General features: G+C 49.0%; 1 protein-coding gene across 2 annotated transcripts in view; it reads right to left on the reverse strand.

Moving 5' to 3' along the window:
- FBXO21 (F-box protein 21) overlaps positions 1-20225 on the reverse strand; it is a 37728-nt gene that overhangs the window by 3150 nt on the left and 14353 nt on the right. The window contains exons 5-11 of one of the 2 annotated variants that reach the window (XM_006890403.1): positions 18271-18417; positions 17878-18014; positions 16424-16560; positions 13647-13826; positions 12602-12734; positions 7291-7481; positions 4737-4894 (exon numbers count right to left, since the gene is read on the reverse strand). In XM_006890403.1, coding sequence (XP_006890465.1) covers positions 4737-4894; positions 7291-7481; positions 12602-12734; positions 13647-13826; positions 16424-16560; positions 17878-18014; positions 18271-18417 — 1083 coding nt within the window. Of the gene's footprint in view, positions 1-4736; positions 4895-7290; positions 7503-12601; positions 12735-13646; positions 13827-16423; positions 16561-17877; positions 18015-18270; positions 18418-20225 lie in introns of both variants that reach the window. The other variant, XM_006890402.1, reaches the window with a different exon arrangement.

Raw genomic sequence — 20225 nt, forward strand, 5'->3', positions numbered from 1 at the left:
GCAGAGCGGTGTTCCTTCCCTACGTGAGTCCATAGGGAGCTGTGCCGCCAACAGGTAATGGAATCGCCTGGCGGTTCCTCAGGAGAAAGATGGACAATCGCCTCCCGTCACATTTTCAGCCTCCCTGAAATGAGTCGGTTCCAACCCAACGGCAACCAGCTGGGTGCCAGGTGACCTCCATCCTCGGCCGGAAGTCTGGTGCCCGGAGCCACGGCGCCGTCAGAGCCCGCCCCCTAGTGGACACACAGCATCACTCCCTCGGGCGCCCTCTAGTGATGCTTCGGAGGAAACGCCACAGATCGAGGGGAGGCTGCGGGAAGATGCTGTGCTTCTAAGTGGTTTATAAATCACTCCCAACTCTCTCTGGAAAGTTAACAGCTACGAAGCATTCGCTAATGGGTTTCATGGACATTAAAAGGATCACTGAAGCCAGAAAAGTTGGCAAATTTAGATTTAGACTAAAGGAGAATTTAAAACCAGATCAAACACACCTGCAAGTCAGCCACCCAGAGAGCAAAAAAAGTCAAGAAATGGTTTTTAACTTCAGCCTGAGCTGGCCAAATATGGCCTAGTCTGAGAATACAGTGATCACATATAATGTCTCAAAAACCTCAAAACTTGTGCTCGCTTCGGCAGCACATATACTAAAATTGGAACGATACAGAGAAGATTAGCATGGTCCCTGCGCAAGGATGACACGCAAATTCGTGAAGCGTTCCGTATTTTCGACCCTGAAATTAACCAGTCTGTAACTAAGGCTAACTCCTTTCACCTACAAATTTCGTCTTTGGATACAAAGCTAAGTGGATAGGATAGTTCTTACGGAGGGACTGTTTAAAAAGAGGTAGGGAGAAGAAAAGAAAAAAAAACCCCAAAAAAACCCTCAAAACTCATTGCCACCAAGTGCGCACCGACTCCAGCAGGTTTCTGGAGGCTGTCAGCGCACGAAGGAGCCTGCTCATCTTTCTCCCACGGAGGTGCTGGTGGATTTGTGCCTCTGGGCTAGGAGCACATCTATACGGACTACATCCCCAGAGCTCACGATGCTGCTTGTTGATTGCCGTCGAGGTTGACTAGTAGCAACTCTAAGAAGAAAAGACCTAAGGCCTTTCCACAGCTATCTTGGTTTCTCCAAGTTCATAGAGTTTCCAGAGGCATGTGGTTTAGGAAGTGGATGCCACTCCTGCTTCCAAACCTGTTTCACAACTGGAAGCTCCACTAAACACTGTCCACAATGGGAAACCGTTCTGGTATTTGATACCCCAATGGCACAAGGTTCAGCATCACAGCAAACCCAGGTTACTTCATACAGCACATTGACAAAGAGTGATGAGCAAAGTGGAAGAATGTCACTCCAGACAGAACAGCACTAGTCTCATTCAACAGTGGTTAAGTGTTGTCAAGTCAAATATGACTCAGAGTAAGCTTTGCACAAAAGACCTGAACTCTGTTCTATGATTTACATCATTTTTGTACATTTTTATGAGTGTTTGTAGTTTCATTGAGAAACTCTCTCATGATGGTAGCATGTACAATAAACAAACTCCAGGGGTCTATGGGAAGGAGAACAGGAGGCAGAAGGGAGGGAAGGACACGGGAGAGCGATGGAAGGGGGGGTGTGACAGCAACAGAAAAAAATGACCGTGCCAATTCCACTATAGAAGTTACCACTGTTGCTGGGCTGAGGCTGACCTGGCCACCCTGCTTCGGGTGTTCGTCTGAGGCTGCACCTCTCTCACTGGGAGGAGAATGCCCATCCTTCTCCCACAGAGCAGCCTGGAGACTGGAACCACTGACCAGAGCTCCTTATAAGTTGCTGCTTTGTGGAAACTGGGCAAAACAGCTGACCATTCAGAGGGTTTTCGGAAACAAAGGAGACTGCCCATCCTTCTCTAGGGAAGCAGCGAGGGGATGTGAACCGTATACCTTTGGAACTGCCGCACAGCTTTCTATCACTAGGCCACTGGAGCTCCCCATACAGTGCAGATCAGGCAAGGCAAGGCAAGACGATTTGATGGATGCCAAATCATTAAGCTGTGGGTCACTGAGGACCACGATACTCGTGTGATGGAGAAGGAACCCCCATGAGATTCTGTTAATGACAATGAGTGACTCCCTCAGCCACATGACCACACTTCACATCACTAAGAGCAGGACCACAGGGCAGCAGGGGATCCAGAGCTGGCAGTGACACAGTACCATCGGGTGGATTTCAACTCCCAGTGGCAACCCGACAGGACAGAGCAGAGCCGCTGCACAGGGTTTCTGAGGCTGTCACCTGACGAGCAGACCGCCTTCCCTCTCCCTCAGGGTGACTAGTGGGTTCAAACAGCTGACTTTTCAGTTAGCATTCAACACTTACCATGTGGAGTCACCCACATTCCTTATAAAGCATATACTCATGAGTATTCTGAGTAAAAAACCCAACCAGATTCTAATCAACATACGGAAATAACAAGACAAATGTGATACGTGGACAAGCAATCAGCCAGCCGGCTGACTGTTCCAAAAGTCCTGAAAGAAAAAACAAAACAGAGGAACGAGGAGCTGTTTTTCACTGGAAGGGACTAAGGAGACACAGTCACCACCACAGCGCAGGGTGGGGGTCCTCGTCCTGCCCCGATTTTATACAGAAACCAGCAGCGTGGTAAGAGTCCAGAGTAAGAGCTGCACAGTGAAGTGGGCTGGTGGGGGGAGGGACTGTGTAAGATGAAAGAACATTTTTCCAAAGGAAAAAAGCAAACTGGGGGGGGGGAGGGGTACAGGGAAGAAAATGTGCAACAATGAAGGAATAAATGGCAATCCAAGTTTTTTTATAAACTTACAGTAAAATCTCATTTAAAAAAACCCAACACCCCAGTAGCCATAAAAGGCATCCTTCTGTTAGGGATTTCAGTATGGATGGATTTGAGTATGGATGTTATGATACGAATTTTATTTTGCAGATGTGATAATTGTGCTTTTGCACAGAAAGGGCCTCGAGCTAAGAAGATGCATCTGGAGGGCTCAGGCCACAATGCTGGCCATCTTCTGTCACACAGGCCAACAGGAAAAGAAAAATCTTAGTCCACAGAGAAAACAAACATGGTCACTGTTAGCTGTGGGACCTGCAGGAGGGTACTGACCGGACAGCCACTGGGCATGGTGGGAAATGCTCTCAACACAGAGGGATAAAGCAATCGGCCCTTTGTTAACAACATGCTAGTCTATCCCTCTAGTCTGTATTTCTAATGACAAGGTCCTTTCTGTCCCAAAGCCTGTGAGCAAGTTCTTGGGGGGTCTGCGGTGCTATAAAGTGGACAACACAGTGTACAAGGTATAATAAGTCACTGCCCTGATGGGCTTACGTGTGAAAACAGGGCTAGGTCACTGAAGCAGAAATACTGAAGTAAATTCAGGAATCAGGATCCGATGTTAGGAAAACACACTACCTGGACTGAGGATCCAAGGGGAAAGTGAAAAATGAAACCCTGAACCAGACCACGGCCATCGAGTGGACTTCAGCTACTGCCAAGACAGAGCTGTCTAGAGGGTCCTGAAAGCTGCCGTCTCTCCAGAAGCAGACCCACACACCCCTCTAGAGGAGAGGCTGCTAGGTTTATCTAATCTCTGGCCAGCAGCTGAGTGCTTCAAATACTGCACAGCAGGGGGAGGAAGGCTTCCTGGAGGCAGTGGCCTTACACTGGAGCAGGAGCACATGAGAGGGGAGAGGGGCGACTAGCGGCCTCAAGACCAGGGGTCTTGATTGCCCCACAGTCCATAAGAAACATCTGAAGGCTGGTGAGAGGTCTGGAGAAGGGGCCAGCTCGGTGTCGACAGGATCTTGTTGGATGTCACTGAGCTAGTTCAGACTTCTAGTGCCTCTGTGCGTACAGAGCAGAACTGACCCACAGTTTTCAAGGCTGTGACCACCAGAGAGAAGCAGGTCGCCAGGCCTTTCTTGGGAAGAGCTGCTGGCTGGGTTAGGACTGTCAGCCTTCTGGTTAGTAAGTGATTACTGAACCATCTGTGTCACCCTCTGCTCCTGGAGCAATGTTACAGGAAAGGAATCCTTGTAGCACAGAGGTGTGAGGGGACTCTGAAGGAGTCCAAGGACCAGTGGCCTCGTCATCAAACATTTGCTGGCTCTCCTCCTGGTCTCTGAGAGTCAACCTCAGAGCCGGCACTGACTGCAGTTCCCACACCTGGCCACGTGAGGGCACGTCTGCGTGAACACAAGGTGGCAGAGGGTCAAAGGGCAGCAACCCTAAGTGTCCACTCAGTGTCCTCCTTCCAGCCAGGCCAACTTTACTAAGGGGAGCCAAGACTTCAGGGAATTTGATTGGCAATGGCCAATCAGACCGGAGGCTGCCAACAGTACTGGAATGGGCCCTGTAGTAGTAATGGGACGGTAGCCACTGACGACCGTGGTTCCTGAAGTCATGCTTAAGCATCCAGCTGCTCACCGAAAGGTTGTTGGCATGAACCCACTGCGTGGCTCCATGGGAGAAACTAGCACTTTGCTTCTGTCCAGACTACAGCCAAGGAAGCCCTACAGAGTTCTACCCGTCACACACTCAGGTCACATGGTTGCTACGAGTCAGAAGGGACAGCGGGGGCCCGGAAGCAGATACCTACCCAGGCTGTGGAGCGTCTGAAGCGTCCGGGGCACTGCCATCTCTGAGTGAATGTAACTGGGGACCTGAGTGCTCGGTGTCTGTCCGGGACGCGGCTGGCTGTCCTGACCAGCTACTCACCCTGTGCTGCGTATCTACAGGAGCCATCCTCCACCAGGACATTATAGAAAGGCTGATGGTGGCCATGCGGCAGGCTGTGCACGTTCATGTTCCGGATCCATTCATGTCCCATCATGCAGGTGGGGTCCCAGCCGTAGATGACACAGTTGTAGCCATACCTGGGGGTGAGGGGACAGCAAGGACAAGTCAGGTCCCTCCTGGAGCCCATCAGGCCGCCACGAGACACCAGGCCCCGGCGTGGCTGTTCTTCACATCCTCCTGCCTTGACTCCAGGCTGAGCCATTTGCGGATGGCTCCGATTCCTCACCTCTGGAAATCCCGGTTACCAACAATAGGAGGCTCGGTGGTGCAGCAGTTAAGTGATGGAATGCAAGGTGAAAAGACAGTGGTTTCAACTCAGCAGGGGCTCTGTGCTGTAAAGGTCACGAAGACCTCAGAAGCCCTCTGAGCAGATCTACCCCATCCTAGGGGGTCGCTACGGACCAAGAATGGAATTGATGGTGGTGGGCTTGGTTATGAATTTATCAAAAGAGAAATTAATTTCAAAAAGAAGAAATATAACTGGATAGTGATGGTACAACAATGAGCAACCCAAGTGGGAAAAAGCTCCAAATCCAGTGGTTGTCCAACCGAACACCACACAGAACCAACTCCTACTATAACCAAGACCAAATGCGCAACCGAAAATGCAAAACTCAGAACAGAAGTTCCCCTTGTGACCTGGGATCAGGAAACGGCTCCTAAAATAAAGCACGAAAACCAAAGTCACAAAGGAAAAACTGATCATAATTAAGACATAAAACAAACACATCCATCAAGAAATGAATGGATAGAGAAGCTGTGGTATAGTCACACAATGGAATATTATGCAGCACTGAAAAACAAGCAACTCATGAAATACTATACAAAATGGGTGACCCTGGAGGACATTATGCTGAGTGAAATATCTCAGTCACAAAAAAGGAAATACTGCATAATGCCACTGTTATAAAAGAGGACTTGGGGGTTGGGGGGAACTAAGAAAAGAGGGGATAAATAATGTACACTGCACTGAAACAGATGCGGACTTGTTGCTATGCAGACTAAAACTACTTAAAAGGAATCTATAATTAGATATTATTTGCCTGACAACAGTCCAGAACAAGGCTGCAAATTAAAGTGGAATGGAGTGGGGAAGAGATGGATTGTACAACAATAAAAGAATTTTTTTTTTTCAGAGAAAAGCGAAATGGGCAGCGAGCAGAGAGGAAAATGTATAAGGAATGAATGGAAATCCAAGTTCTCTATAAATTTTCATTAAAATCTCACATCCCAAACCCAAACATAAAGAGAAAAGCTCTTGTGACACATGGTTAAAACAAGAGGCTATGAACAAAAAGGACAGGGGTTCAAAGCCACCAGTGGTTCTAAGGGACACTGTGGCAGGCAGTCTCTTCTGCAGCGAGTGCAGCCCTGGAGACCTGAGGGGGCAGCTCTCTGCCCTACACAGTCAACTGGAGCCTCAGTCCGCTCCACAGCAGTGGGTTTAGTTAATGCAAACATGTGAAAAACTACAGGCAAGACAGGAGACAAGAATGGACTACATACGTGACCAGGTCAAGGAACTGCTTGAGTTTTCGATGAACTAACAGGATGTGACTGTGTATGTAAATATGAAAGAAAAGAGAAAAAGCCCTTAACTTTAGAAACAGGAAGTACGACAGGTGCAGCTGGCCGGACCTCTGGGAGCTGTTATGATCCATTCCCGGAGAGTGGGAGGAGCACACGGTTAGAGATGTAGCAAGGCTGACCTGTGACCTAAGGCGGTGAGACTTGAAGATGGAAGATGGGAACCACTTGTGGTTCACTGCACTCACATCTCTTTACCTCACCTGTCTGAAAGTTTCCTCAATAAAGTTAAAGGAGACCAACAGAAGATAAGAGAGTCAAAATCAGCAGGAGACTGGGAGATGTTTGCCGTCACATTCACACGGGCTGCCTCCAGAGAACAGACGACTACAAAGCAACGAGGAACGCAGCAAGAGAACAAACAGAAGTTTTCCAAGATGCTTGACCAAGATGCATGCGGACGGCCGGCAAGCACAAGAACCCCAACCTCCACGCTCATCAGGGAGACGCCATTGCTAACTGCCACGTGGGATTCACATCACGCACATTTTTAAAGGTCTGGTGGTTAAGAGATGTTGGCAAGAAGGAGGACTCGTGAGCATCTGGCCCATAGGTAGGTTAATCAGAGCTGTAACTTTGGAAAGGGCTCAATCTGGCCTAGCAAACTCACCATGTGTTTATCCCAACACCTAGCACAGCCCTAACCCACAGCTCAGTCCCACGGGTGGAAGGAAGGAGAAAGATTGTGATGAAACCCCTGTTTACAGAGTCAAGTCCCACCTTCACGCACAGGAAACATTAGACGATTGTTCAGCTCGGGAAGTGAGCTGCTTAAGAACAGAAGGACGGAGTCACTTCTTCACGAGGGGCCTCCACCGCGGAGCGTGGCATGCTGGCTTCAGGGCGTCTGCACCGGACGTCGTGGGCGGTGGACGAGTGCACTCACCTCTTATGCTTCATAATGAGCCCAATGGAGTAGCAGACATCCCTGTGTTTCTCGTCGGACCTGGTCTTCACCTCCACGCCTACCTCCTCCTTTTTGCGCTCAATGTGCTCCAGCGTGTGCTGGACCAGGTAGCCCACCGCCCCGTGCTGCCCGGGGTCGAGGGTCTGGATGTGCTGGAGTATGTCAAGCACCTTCAAGACAAGACAGAAAGACTAGGAGATAATATTTTCAGCTAGGCCTTTTCTTTTTTGCAGCTGGTGATTTAGGCCTACATAACCTGACCCGGGGTGGCGGGGCGACCATGCTCGGAAAAGCCAGTGGGCAAGGGCAACTCAAGTCTGTGATCTAACTTGCCAGTTGATGCCACAGAGGCCTGGGGTCCTGGGCCCACGTCTAGACCTGGAAATGGACCAGAACATCTAATGTCAACCCCTGAGGACGAAGGAATGCTCTAGAAATGACCTGGATGCCGGAAGGAGAAGGCGAGGGCTTCTATCTGCCAGTACTTCTGGGTTAGGAGAACTCGCCAGGGATCTAGGCATTAAGAACCGTGGGAGTCTTTTTTTAAATTTTTTTTTTTTATTTTTTGAGTCTTGTCTTTTTTAAAACATAGCAACTGTTTTAATGTGCTAATCATGAATTGGAAGGAAAAACAAATGCAAAGCTGCTTCATGAAAGATCAACTGAAGGTGCTGACGGGTGGCTTAGTGAAGGAGGCGGCCTGAGACCATGGCCATGGGCGCAGCGCGGCCCCCAGGCAGCAGCGAGGCCAGCATGTGGGCGCTGAGAGGCCGCGGCTCGTGTAGGCGATCTGAACGTTCAGGGAGCCCAGCGGCAGGGGAACATGCTGGGGGGGACCTCAGTCACTGGCTGGCAGGGCAGCCTGTCAGCATGGATAGACTGTTTCTAAGGTGTATGCTGCCTCCACAGAAAACTAACCATGCAAGCAGTAAACATGAGAAGAGCCACGTATTTACTGAGCTCCTGTAAGGAACCCACAAACCAACGGTTAACTGTTCCTAATAGAAAGGTTGGCAATTCGAACCCGCCCAGTGCTCCCGTAAAGATCTGTCTAGAAAACTTGACAGGGCAGTTCTGCCAAATCACATGGGGTGGCCAGGAACTGACCCATCAGCACCTGACAAGGATGTGCAGTGCTCAGCGGAGGGTCTCCGGCAGGTGCCCGCCCTGGAAACATGACCTCATCCTAGTCACCAAGCAGAAAACGGAATGTTTGCCTGATAAAGGCACCTGCCTCGAGGGCCAGAGCTGTCTAACCAAGTATTTTTCCTTCTGAGTCAGCTTCTTCCTTATGAAATGGTGATGATTAGTAACAGCCCTACCTGTGAAGGTGGCGAAAATATATTTCAGCAATGCAAAGACAGTATTCTGCTAAAGTAAAAAAATAACAAGAGTAGCCAATCTCTGACCCCTCCTCTAGTGATACAATTTTGAGTGATAGGAACATAAAATTCTCTAACTAAATGATATCTTTTGAAGCCAAAAGCCTTGTGTTTAAACAATAACCTCCTATTAACTAAGTCTGGAAAATACACAGCTCTGATCCAACTATAACTGGTTACTTTCCCCACAGCCTTACCCCAGCCCAGGGATACAGCTACCCTCCTTCTCCATCATCCCACCAGAGAAGTAAAATAGGTACAATCTAGTCTTCAAAGCACAGAGGAGACCTTGAGCTCAAAGGCTCAAAGGAGAGAGAAGGTTAAGGGAGACAGAACGCCCTCCTGGTGAGGAGGGAGGGCAGACACAGAGGGTGCAGGGAGGTGGGCGCCATGCTGCCTCCGAGATGAGATCTGACTCTTAAGGCCTAGATCTGAGTGTCCACAACCCCGGAGGCAGAGACCTCAGAACATGGGGTCCCCATGATGCCCTTCACTGGGCTGCTTTTCTTCCAGCCCAGGCATTAGCATACTTTCTCTATAAAGATCCAGGGTGAACACTGCTGCACTATCCCCCTCTTGACTCAACTATTCAACTATGACAGTAGCTCAAAGAATAAGAGATTTGCAAACAAATGAGCAAGCACCACTCTAACCAAAATGCATAAATAAAACCAGGTGCCTCTTGGGCTGCAGACCTTCGATTATCAGCTCTGCTCTGGCCTCTGAGTCACAGGTGTGCCCTGAGGCTCTGTAAACACTTAGAGCCACCGCTTCTACTTCAGCTAGCAGGTCTGAGGCTGGGGAGACACTGCCAGAGGCCACAGTACCTGGGAGACAGACAAGACAGACAGACAGACACACACACACACACGACAGACAGACGGAGACACTGCCAGAGGCCACAGTACCTGGGAGAGAGACACACACACACACACACACACACACACACACACGACAGACAGACGGAGACACTGCCAGAGGCCACAGTACCTGGGAGAGATACACACACACACACACACACACACTCTCTCTCTCACACACACACGACAGACAGACGGACGGACTCCAGGTCACAAGCTCAGCACCTTCACAATGAGCACTGCTGTTCCTGAAACAGCCCTGTCTCCATATTGCACCAGAAGAGTCGATGTGGTCTCTTGATGGGAAACATCAACAGCCTCTTTGCACCTTTTCCCTTAGCTGTATCGAACACTTAGCTGTATCTGACAAAGTTGTTATTTCTTACTTATACATATATTAAAAAAAGAAATATGAACCCCTACTGTGTGGCAGGAATTGTGCCAGGGATTATGGGGAATGGCCACAATAGAGAACCAACCAGAGGTTGGCTCTGTCCTGAAGGGGCACGTGTCCAGTGAGACAGAGGTCAGACACGCAGAGGCAACATTCTCAAAGAGACAGGGAAACACTGCGCAGCTGGAGACCCTCGCCCAGTGTGCATGCGGGGCCCGGGGAAGGGTGCTGAGGAGACGGAAGTAGAAGAGGGATGGCGTGGAGAATGAGCTGCAGCAGGGTCAAAGGGTGGATGTGGACAGGAGATGTGGCTGCAGCCGCAGAGGCACAAAGTGGCTGACTAGGATGAGGAGGAGGGCAGGGCAGGCAGGAGAGCACCAAAAGGCTAGACTGCTGTGCCTGAGAGCAGAAGCCTGGTTACAAGGCAGAAGGGGAGCAATCCAGGGCCGCCTGCCTTTAGCAGCATAACGAGACGGCACTAGTGAGAGGCCCGTGACTGCAGTGGATACAGTGGACACATGTGGTCTGCGGGAAGGAGACCAAGAGGAGGCCTATGCCACCACTGATGCTAGAGAAGTGCTGTTCCATGCGCTGAGCCTTGGGTCCCTGAGAGACACAGCCATGTGGTGGAGACGTGTAGGAGCCACGGGCTTGATGTGGGAGCCACACGCCAGACGGGCCTTGAACCCAGGTCCAGGTGAGAGATCAAAGATCTGGGAGATACGATGGACAGATGGCCACAGACCGAGCAGCACAGATGAGCTCACGATGGGGAAGACACGGAATAAAGAGGTCTAGAAGGTGCCCCACATTCTCAAGTCCCTACAGGGCAGACGAGGCTCCTGCTAGACTGTGAGAATAAGAGGCCAGGGCAGGGGGAAGTGCTCTGTGGAAGGAATGGTCCATCATGGTAGGCGACATCAGGAAGAAATGACACTCAATTTGGCAACAAGGAGAATGGCTTTAAAAGCACCAGGCATCACTGGTGTCTCATTAATCTATGCCAGGGACGGGTGGGGAGGAGGGACAGGACTGCAGTGTCCCTGGACAAGTGTGGGTGGCAGGGAGGACGGGACAGTCCTCACCATGGACAGTGTGGGAGATGTGAACTGTGAGGGGTGGGAGACGGTAAGGGGGAGCTGCAGGGGAGAGTGGGGAAGGGAGTCATGGGAGTGCTGCTGGGTTTTCATTCCCAAAGATGGGAGAGACTGGGGCGTGTTCAAGGCTGGTGCCAAGACAACAGAAACAGGAAGCTGGGGACCCTGGAGGAGGAAGGGGAGGTTCTGAAGCCCAATACCAGTCCAACCAAGGGTTAGATCCAGAGCATAGGGGAGAGGCAGGCTTGCCCTGGAAAATAAGAGGGGTCCCTTTCCCACTAAAACAGGGCCAGGCTCATGATGGGAGCTGAGGAGGAGACATCCTCTCTGGCCTGGGGTCGACCTGCCTCAGCTGAACTACCAGCAGCATCACCTACAAATGCGAGCCCTGGGCAAGGCAGCCAACCTCCACGCATTGCAAAAATTCCCTCAACAAACCAAAAACTACAAAGGTGACAGGGCTTCGTGAAAAAAAAAAAAAAAAGCCCTTTTTTGGGGGGTACCAAAAAAAACCAAAGAAAATGGGCTGTGAGAACGCACCACTAAATCCCAGACCACAGAGTTTTACTTAGCTGACCACGGTCAGCAGACCAGCTCTCCAGTTCTGCTCTGACCAAACCCCACCCATTCTGGGAAGACTCTCACTTTCTAGGCTACTTCTCACAGCTCTTTTGGAGAAAGGAACCGAGGGATTCTCCCCCAGATGCCTCCCTTCTCAGAGCTATTTTCACTCTTTGAAGTTGTGAATTAATGAGACGATTTAAAGCCAATCAGTGCAGAGCCATTCTGAATATTTACTTTGTTGAGGAAGATGTTACCACTCACTAATCACACGGGCAGATGATTTTATGGGAACATCCCCGAGAACTCGGGACTCAATTCTCTCTCCACGCTGCTCTGAACAAACCCAATGATTAGCCGGCTCTTGGAGGGGAGAAGGGCGGGCAGTGAATGCAGCTGGCCAAGCAGAGCCTCCCCCACAGCTGTGTGCACACATCTGTTGTGTCCCCAGCCCACTGAGTGTAGGAATAGAGCCTTCAGTAAATCCCCACTGCGGGCCAAGGGCCTCACTGTTCACAGCCACAGCCAAACAGAAGAGTCACACAATTCCGAAGTTTCCAAAAACACACAAGACTTTCACTAGAGCTGCAGCTGGACCTGAACACGTGGAGTCTTATGTATGTATTCTCTATTCTGTTTGATCACCTCCGTCGCTAACAACATGGCTGGAAGTGGAATACTCTAAACTATATTCTAAGTGAGGGTGACTCAGGCAAAACATCTTCAGGGCATGAGCAGGTGAGGGCGGGGAGAGGCCATGTCTTTCTGGTTCTGGGATGTTCTAGGGACCTGGCAGAACGAGAACAGACAGTGGTTGGCAGACTCACCAATTCTCATCAAAGAAGGCAAAGGGGGGAAAAAAGTGATTGATGGGTGAAAACTGGGAGGCTTGAATATCCCGGGGTTCATTCTGTGTGAGGTGGCCACTTTATGGTCTGGCAACAGTCTGATTTCTCTCTCTGAGGAAAGTGGGGAGCATCAAAGTAAGATAATTACCTTTTCTGGCCAGATGCCCAGGTGGAAGTAGAGCCTGGCTTGGAGGAGGAGCAGCTGTACCTGGTCCGGGTACATTGCCAGGTACAGGTCCAGCGAGTCTCTCAGGAGCTGGTAGGACTGATCGATGCCTTCCCTAGCGGGCGAGAGCAGCCTTGGTGTCAGCTGCAAGCATTTCAGCCAAAGACCTTTGCCTTCAAGGCCCAAATTACCAAAATCATTGACATGGATTCCCAAAGTTCAGAGTCCAACACGTTCTCTAAGATCCTTGTTCAAGAACCAAAGCAAATACCCAGTATTTGTACCCGACCTGGGGAAGGTGGCTAAGTGGAAACCTTTCCTTAGCAGTGGCTCTACAACACTGAGCAGAACGTGGACGTGGGACCACCGCTGTGGAGCTGAGCCAGCTGGGGCCTCTCACCCAGCTGGCAGCGCTCTGCTTCAACGGCCATCGTGTCCACAATCGTGCATTAACTCCCTCTTCCCACCTCTGCCTTCCGTGTCTAGCAGAGCCCTGCATTCCTCCAACGGTGGGCTGCTTTCCATGTTTACTTGGCACTGCCCAGCTTTATCATTCCTCAGCAAAAACCTTGGGTTTTTTAAAAAAGGAAATGCTGACAGTTAAAAACCCATTACTGCAATTGCTAGAAATCTTTCTATTCCCTCTCGGAGCAAACTTCACTGGACTCAGAAACAAGACAGCTGGGGGATTTCTAGGGTTTGTTTGTGTCAAAGGTATGAATGAAGAACAGAAACACTGCACGTGAGGATGCCCTGCCCCTGAACAAATCTCCCTGCTGGCCTATGAGATCTATGTCAGCGCTGAGACCCTGTCCTAGGCCGCTGCAGAGACAGATTGTGAAATGAGAGCCACGTGGTCCATGGCATGGCTGTACAAGGCACGATGCCCGGGGAACCACTCTTCCCCTGCTGTGTAGATCGCTGTGGACAGCCTTACTGTAGACCACCTCGCTGTGGACAGCCTGGCTGTGGACAGTCTGGTCGTGGACTGCCTATGCTGACTGCAGGGTCAGGATGGAGCGCTCACCGCTTTCCCAGGCTCAGCAGGTTCCCCACCATCCGCTGCAGCACCTTCTTCACGTTGACCACACCGTACAGGGCTGCCGTCACGTGCTGGCCGATCAAGTATTCGCATTCTTTCACAGTCAGCTGCTTGCCTTTCCCAAAAGCATCAATATAGATGTAGTCGAAGATGTCCAGGGTCACCCTGGCCACAGAGCACATTCAGTTAGGCAAACTTCAGGGCACAGCAGACAAGTCAGGCTTTTCAAAGCCTCCAGCCGGCAGCTCGGATCAAAGGCTCTTAAAACAGTGACATTGCTATGTAAGCTAAAGAGGCCGGGTCCACACGCTTTGCTGTGGAAAAGACCGCAGTCCACAAATATCTGAGAGAGTGTGCTGGTATGTAGCAGCACCTTCCCAGATACTTGTCATGGAACGTCTGCGGTGGTCATAGGTCCACAGACCGACAGGAGGGCCCCCCAGGCAGCCCAAGCTGAAGGGCTCTGCACTCGGTGTACACACATGCTCAGCTTACATGGCCCCCACTGGGTCCATCTGTGGACAAGGGTTAAGAGCCCTGCTCTAGCCCACAGAAGGACTGTGCGCCTGGACTCTGCCCTCTGCTCTTCAGCAAAAGGCAACTGTGATCCAGACCCGCACACATCAAGGCTGGCTGTGCCTAATGTGGCAGTGAGGAGAGGTCACGGAAAGAAAGTGCTCACTAAGCCAGGTGCGCTCTGCCCAGGCAGGAGGACGGGCTAGGGGGCAGTGTGCTGGTCTCCGTTTCAGGGCAGCCATGTCTCCTTTGAGTAACTGTTTTACTTTGATCTTAAATTTACAGCAAGGTAACAAAAAACTCTCTCATGCCCCCAAAATCTCACAAAACCCTCAGATTACATATTTAGGTCTCATCTATAGCTGACCTTTAATAAGAGTTAAGACGTATGGAAATAGTCCTAGAAGCAAAGAATGTTCTTTAACTCTTTTTATAAGGCTAACATAATCATCTAAGAATACTTTTAAAAAATACAGGCCACATGACAGCACTTCCCACCACCACCACCACCACTTATGAGTGCAATATAAATTCTAAATCACATGTTAGAGGATATGTATGTGTGCGCACACATACACACATACATAAATAAATTGCATGTATATAATTTGGACATTGACAAAAATCGTAAGAGTCAAAGAAAAGCAATGATCAATACACAAATCTAGAAGATAAAAAATGTTATTAGTAAAATGAAGCAAACTAGGAATTTGGAGAGAAGCTCTGATAACTTTGGTGAGAAGTACTGACCCAATTACCATGTTTCACAGAAAAAGGTAAAAATCAAAACAGAAAACCAAAACAACCAAAGAGCCTGCATACAGTCATAAGGATTGACTCAGTGACTGGGGCAATGGGGGTAGGTGTGGCAGAGACAGTAAGACGGGCACAGGAAAGAGCAGGGTTTAGGGCTGTTGTCCGAGGGTCACTATGAGTTGCAGGCGACACGATGGTATGTAACAGTAACAACTGTCTGAAATCACACACAAGACAGACATGGGCGCCCGTCAGCATGGTTTGCATTCACCTATGCATAAGGGAACCTAACCAGCAGAGTAAGACAAAAAACCAAACCAAAACAAAACAAACCCCTTAAGAAACAGAAAATTAAGACAAGCAAAATCATTACTGTTCTTGTGGTGGTTGCTGTTCGGTGCCATCAAGTATAGTTCACAACGACCTTATGCACATGGGTCAGGACAGAAGGACAGAAGGCAGTCCTGTCCTGGGCCATCCTCACGGTCTCTGACACACGTGAACCCACTGCCACTGCGTCAATCCATCTCACTGAGGGTCGTCACCTGTTTTTCTGACCCTCCACACCCAAAAGCCAGGAGCAATCAGCCAACAGTGTATTCAGAAGAGGTGCTGCCAAACCTCTACTGAAATGGACATGACTCCATCAGTATGTAGAAAATCTAACTTTTTAAAAAAATTTTGTTTTATTTCATTATTATTTGTGTGTACCGTCAAATCAGACCTGACTGGTACAGGAGATCGTTCCTCCTTCTCCAGCAGAGCATCTGGTGGATTCGAACCACGCACCTCTGAGATTGCAGTGCAGCTTCTTGCCACTAGGCTACCCGAGCTTGCCAGAAAATCTAACCTTAAAAATTATTTTTTTCAGCAGCAACAAAAAATTTAAGGTCCCTAGGAATCCATCTGGACATCAAAGTGAGCTGGCTTCCTCCCTGCACGTGCTCTGCATGTGGGACAGTGAGACTGTGTGTGAGGGGGATTGTTTATCAGAAAATGGAAACCTCAGGTCTTAAGAGTTCTTTATCTGCTCTGCTTTGAAACAAAGGGAGCTTTGCTAGAAGATGTGACTGTTTTTCACATAAACTTTCTGAGGTAATTGTAGACTCACATGTAGCTGTAAGAAAAAACACAGGAATGTGCTATAAACTCTTCATTCAGTATTCTCCAATGTTAACATCTTGTAAAACTACAGTGTAATTCCCCAGCCAGGATGCTGGTATTAACAGTCAAGGTAAGAGGACGTTCCACTGCCGCTCAGTCCCACTCTGAGCCTGTCTGGCTACAACTATTGCATTTTCATGTATGTTTTTCTGTGCGATACTCTCTCATGTCTGTTTCCCATGCGCGCCTATGGACGTGTATTTGCAAGCACACATTATTAACAAGGGCATGTTATGTATGGGAAAGATCCAGTAATTGAATTCTGAAAGCCGCCTTCCTGTCAGCACAGTGTGGGGAGAATCCGAGTGTGGTCATGACACACTTACCCTTCTGCACCCTGGCACCATCTCAGTAAGAAGTGACTCGGGAAGTTGACAGGTTCCAGGGGGACGCCCAGCTGCCGGGCGATGGTCAGATAGAGCAGAGACATGCTGATTGGGATTCCTGTTCTGCGGATCAAAACCTAAAGAAAAGAAAAAGGTTTTGGGTTGGCTGAGCTAAGCTGCACATGACCTGGTTTTTGACACGTCTCACGGGCATCCAGGCATCTTTACACCGTGGCAGGCATGAGGCTCAGCCCTCAGGGAGAAAGAGACCCATCATGTGTTTTAGTTTAGTCTTTGTAAGAAGACAGCAATGAAAAGATTAATATTTGGTGACACATGGGGGTGACAGGAAACTCCCATTTCAGTGCCCATTTATAGCATTTTGTTGGCTCACAGCCTCGCTCACTTATGGTCAGCGCTTCTTTCACAATACAACTGCCTGGTTACAGAGAAATGTTACTCTCTGGGCTTTTACAGAGTTAGGCACTTCATCAGTCCCTGGATGCCCTGACAGCAGAGTGTGCAACATGTCCGGTTACTAACAGAAAGGTTGGTGGTTTGAAACCACTAGCTGCAACATGGGGAAAATAACGGATGGTTTCCTCCCATAAAGTCTTGCAGGCTGGGAAATGGAAATTGGATAGTTTCTAGAACCAGTACAAGTCAAACCTGCCTCATCTCACAGCATATTGTGTGCGACAAATGAACCATCCAGATATGAAAGATATGACACGGCATGTGCCCTCAAGATAATACACACTCTGCTAGAGAGAAGCTTAGAAATAGACAGTGAGACTGCAAAAGATGAAGCTGTGTAAGTCAGAAACTGGGCAGAGAAGGAAAATGCAAACACCTTCCTTTAACAGAAAGTCAAAGGAGGATTATCCTCGAGTAGGAAAAACAAGGCAGTCTGTGAGTTCTGGTTCTTAAGCATCACTGTATAAACACTCATTCAGCCAATGATCTTAGTATTAACACGTGTGAACACAGAAAGGGTTAAAACTTTATAACAAAGAGCACAGAGTCTATTTTATCTCCCTCTTGCTAACAACCTTAAGAAAAAGCTGACACGTGCCTACAACATGCACTTTACCACAATTTAATTGGGTAAAAAATTACCTTTTGCTTCCATGTCTTTGGACAGAGTCCTATGTATATTCTATGCAAGTAACTCATTGCCAGCAAGTTGGAACCAACTCATAGCTGACCCTCCACTGAGCTGCTGAGGCTGTAATCGGAGGAGACTGCCCATCTTTCTTCCACAGAGCTGCTGGTGGAACTGAACTGTCAGAGGCACCACCTTTGGACTAGCAGCTCACCTGCCTCTGGACTAGGCCACCAGAGCTCCCGCTGCCGTGTTCACAAACGCTGTACACGGCAGGTGAACGCCACTCCTCTGTCCTGGATTCTCAAGGGATGTGCTTTACCCTCATGCTCAGGACACTGCCGTTTACCTGGTGCATATATAAGTTGAGGGCATTATAGTAATCCATCCGATTGCCCTTGAACTTCAGCTGATCGTAAAGGACGTAGTTGATGGCGTCCAGGACCTGGCTCTGGAGTTCGATTTCCATGATCATAGAGGATTCGCCTGGAACACAAAGGTCTCCTCTGAGGACACAAGCACACGGAAGGGCCTGACCAAACCTCCCGCCTGTGCAGACCCCCAGCTTCCTACCACCCCCAGGAAGCTGGAGAAGAGAGAACATGTGTTTATATCATCTATGGAAGGTGGTTAAGCCATTATTCTCTTTTTTAAATGACATACACAGGACAATATTACAGAATTCCCCAAATCGACCAACTACTTCCTTTAGCTAGAGCTGGATCCCTAAGCCATTCCACACCTGCCTTGAAGGCCAAGCTGGGGTGGCGGCCGTTTATGCTGCGGAGGGTTTTGCAAACCAGCTCTACGATGCTGTCAATCTGGGCCTGGATGTCTTTGAGGCTGATGTCGGAGAGAGGGTTGCAATACTGGTCAATATACACGGCACCTAAAAATGAACACACAGCAGCAAGTAGAAAATAGATTTGTCTGCTTTGTTCTTAACGTTCTACCGTCTTACTGCAGATGTCCTGGTCCACTGCTCTTTATAGAATCCCATTAGAAAGAGGCTCAAATCTCTAGTGCAAGTCATCCTGCCAACACGCTGAGAATAACAAGAAGAATTTTTTACAATCAACAAATGTCCATCTCTCTCTGAAAAAAAGAAAAATTAAATCCAAAGTTCTGGACTCAAGACACATCATGATCCCTGGCAGAGTCACACGCTGTTACAAGAAGAAACAAGTGCTGTGATCTTTGCAAGCGACATTACTTGCCCTGTAACTCTGAAGAGTTCACATTTTAACATTTCCAAGTACGTGATGGTGGAATACCATTTAAGTAGCTGAAACTGCTCAAGGTCAAGACATGCCATTTTAACAAATGCCACAGCTCAAGGGTGAAACAGTAAGTGGATGTGAGACATAGTCCAACTCTGAAAGCAGATGAGCAGCTCCGTTCAGCAACCTGCAGCTCAGAGGACATACAGAGCTGAATGGAGACATTTCATAAAGACAATCACCACTCTACCCAGCACTGAGTAATTTCAACACCAGTTTCACCACTTGGAGCCATGTTTCCTCATCTGTCCCAGTACCAGCTGCCATCAAGTCCATTCTAACCTGAACCCCTCGGTATGAGATTAGAACTGAAGGCCATGGGGCTGTCAACTGCTGGTTTCTCAGAAGCAGACTGCCAGCCCCTTCTTCCAATGTATCTCTTGGTGGACACAAGCCACTAATTTTCCAGTTAGCGAGCAAGCAAATGAACCATTTGGGAAGCACTGAGGGAACCTGGGGTGCACTTCTCTGGAGCCGACTCCCCGCTAATGCTATGATTCCTGTCACCAAGAATGAAAACTTTGGAGCTCGCTCTCACCTACTCAACTACTAACCTTCAATGGTTTCTTGATGTCTAATGGACCCAACTGGATGGGTTATTTGAAAATGATAATACAACTGTTTGGAAAAGGGAAAAAGTACAAGTTTTCATTAAACAAGTTATAGATAATGCAGTTTTTTAAACTATTCTTGATCTGAATTAAGATATGGTATAGTAAATCTCAATTCTAGCATGCAAATGAGGATTCCAGGGTGGGAGGATACCTGCTTTTAGTAAACTGAAGTCCCTGACCCACTTCATTTTGGAGGACATGAGACACATCCCACTGACAAAGCTCTGCAACGGCTACTGAGATAAACTGCCATGATTATTACGCCAGGTCTCTGCACACAATAAGCAGTGACCAGTGAAGAGACGCAAAAGGTCCCCATGAAACAGAGATGACACAAGGCAGGCGGTTGGGCGTGGGGCAGGAGGCTACCCTGCCTATGATAGATACACTCTGGCAATAGCTCTGAAGCCAGGTGGGGCTGTCAGTGAAGACAGAACCCAAGTGGGACCTGAGCTGAACTTGAGAAAGTGAGGAAGACAGTGAAAAGACATAGCAGACGCCTACTGCAAACGAGAATGCACGCAAGCAGGGTTATCTAGGGCTCCAGGAAGAATGATGACCTGGCTACAGCAAAAGGAACATCCTGGAGAATAATGAGGAGAGGGAGGAGCTCTGCACTCTGTTAACAGAAAGGTTGGTAGTTCAAAGCCAGCTGGGTTCCACACGGACCCTCCCCGAGTGCTGGCTGGCCTGCAGGGTGGTCACCACGGGCTGTGCTCACGAGGAGTTGGGGCAGGGAGAAGTGGGAAAGCAGGAACAGAACGAGGACATGACCATCAGAGATGATGAGATGATAAAAGTCA

Source organism: Elephantulus edwardii, unplaced genomic scaffold (assembly GCF_000299155.1).
Source record: "Elephantulus edwardii isolate Elephantulus edwardi_28Jun2011 unplaced genomic scaffold, EleEdw1.0 scaffold00089, whole genome shotgun sequence".
NCBI classification, from domain to species: domain Eukaryota; kingdom Metazoa; phylum Chordata; class Mammalia; order Macroscelidea; family Macroscelididae; genus Elephantulus; species Elephantulus edwardii.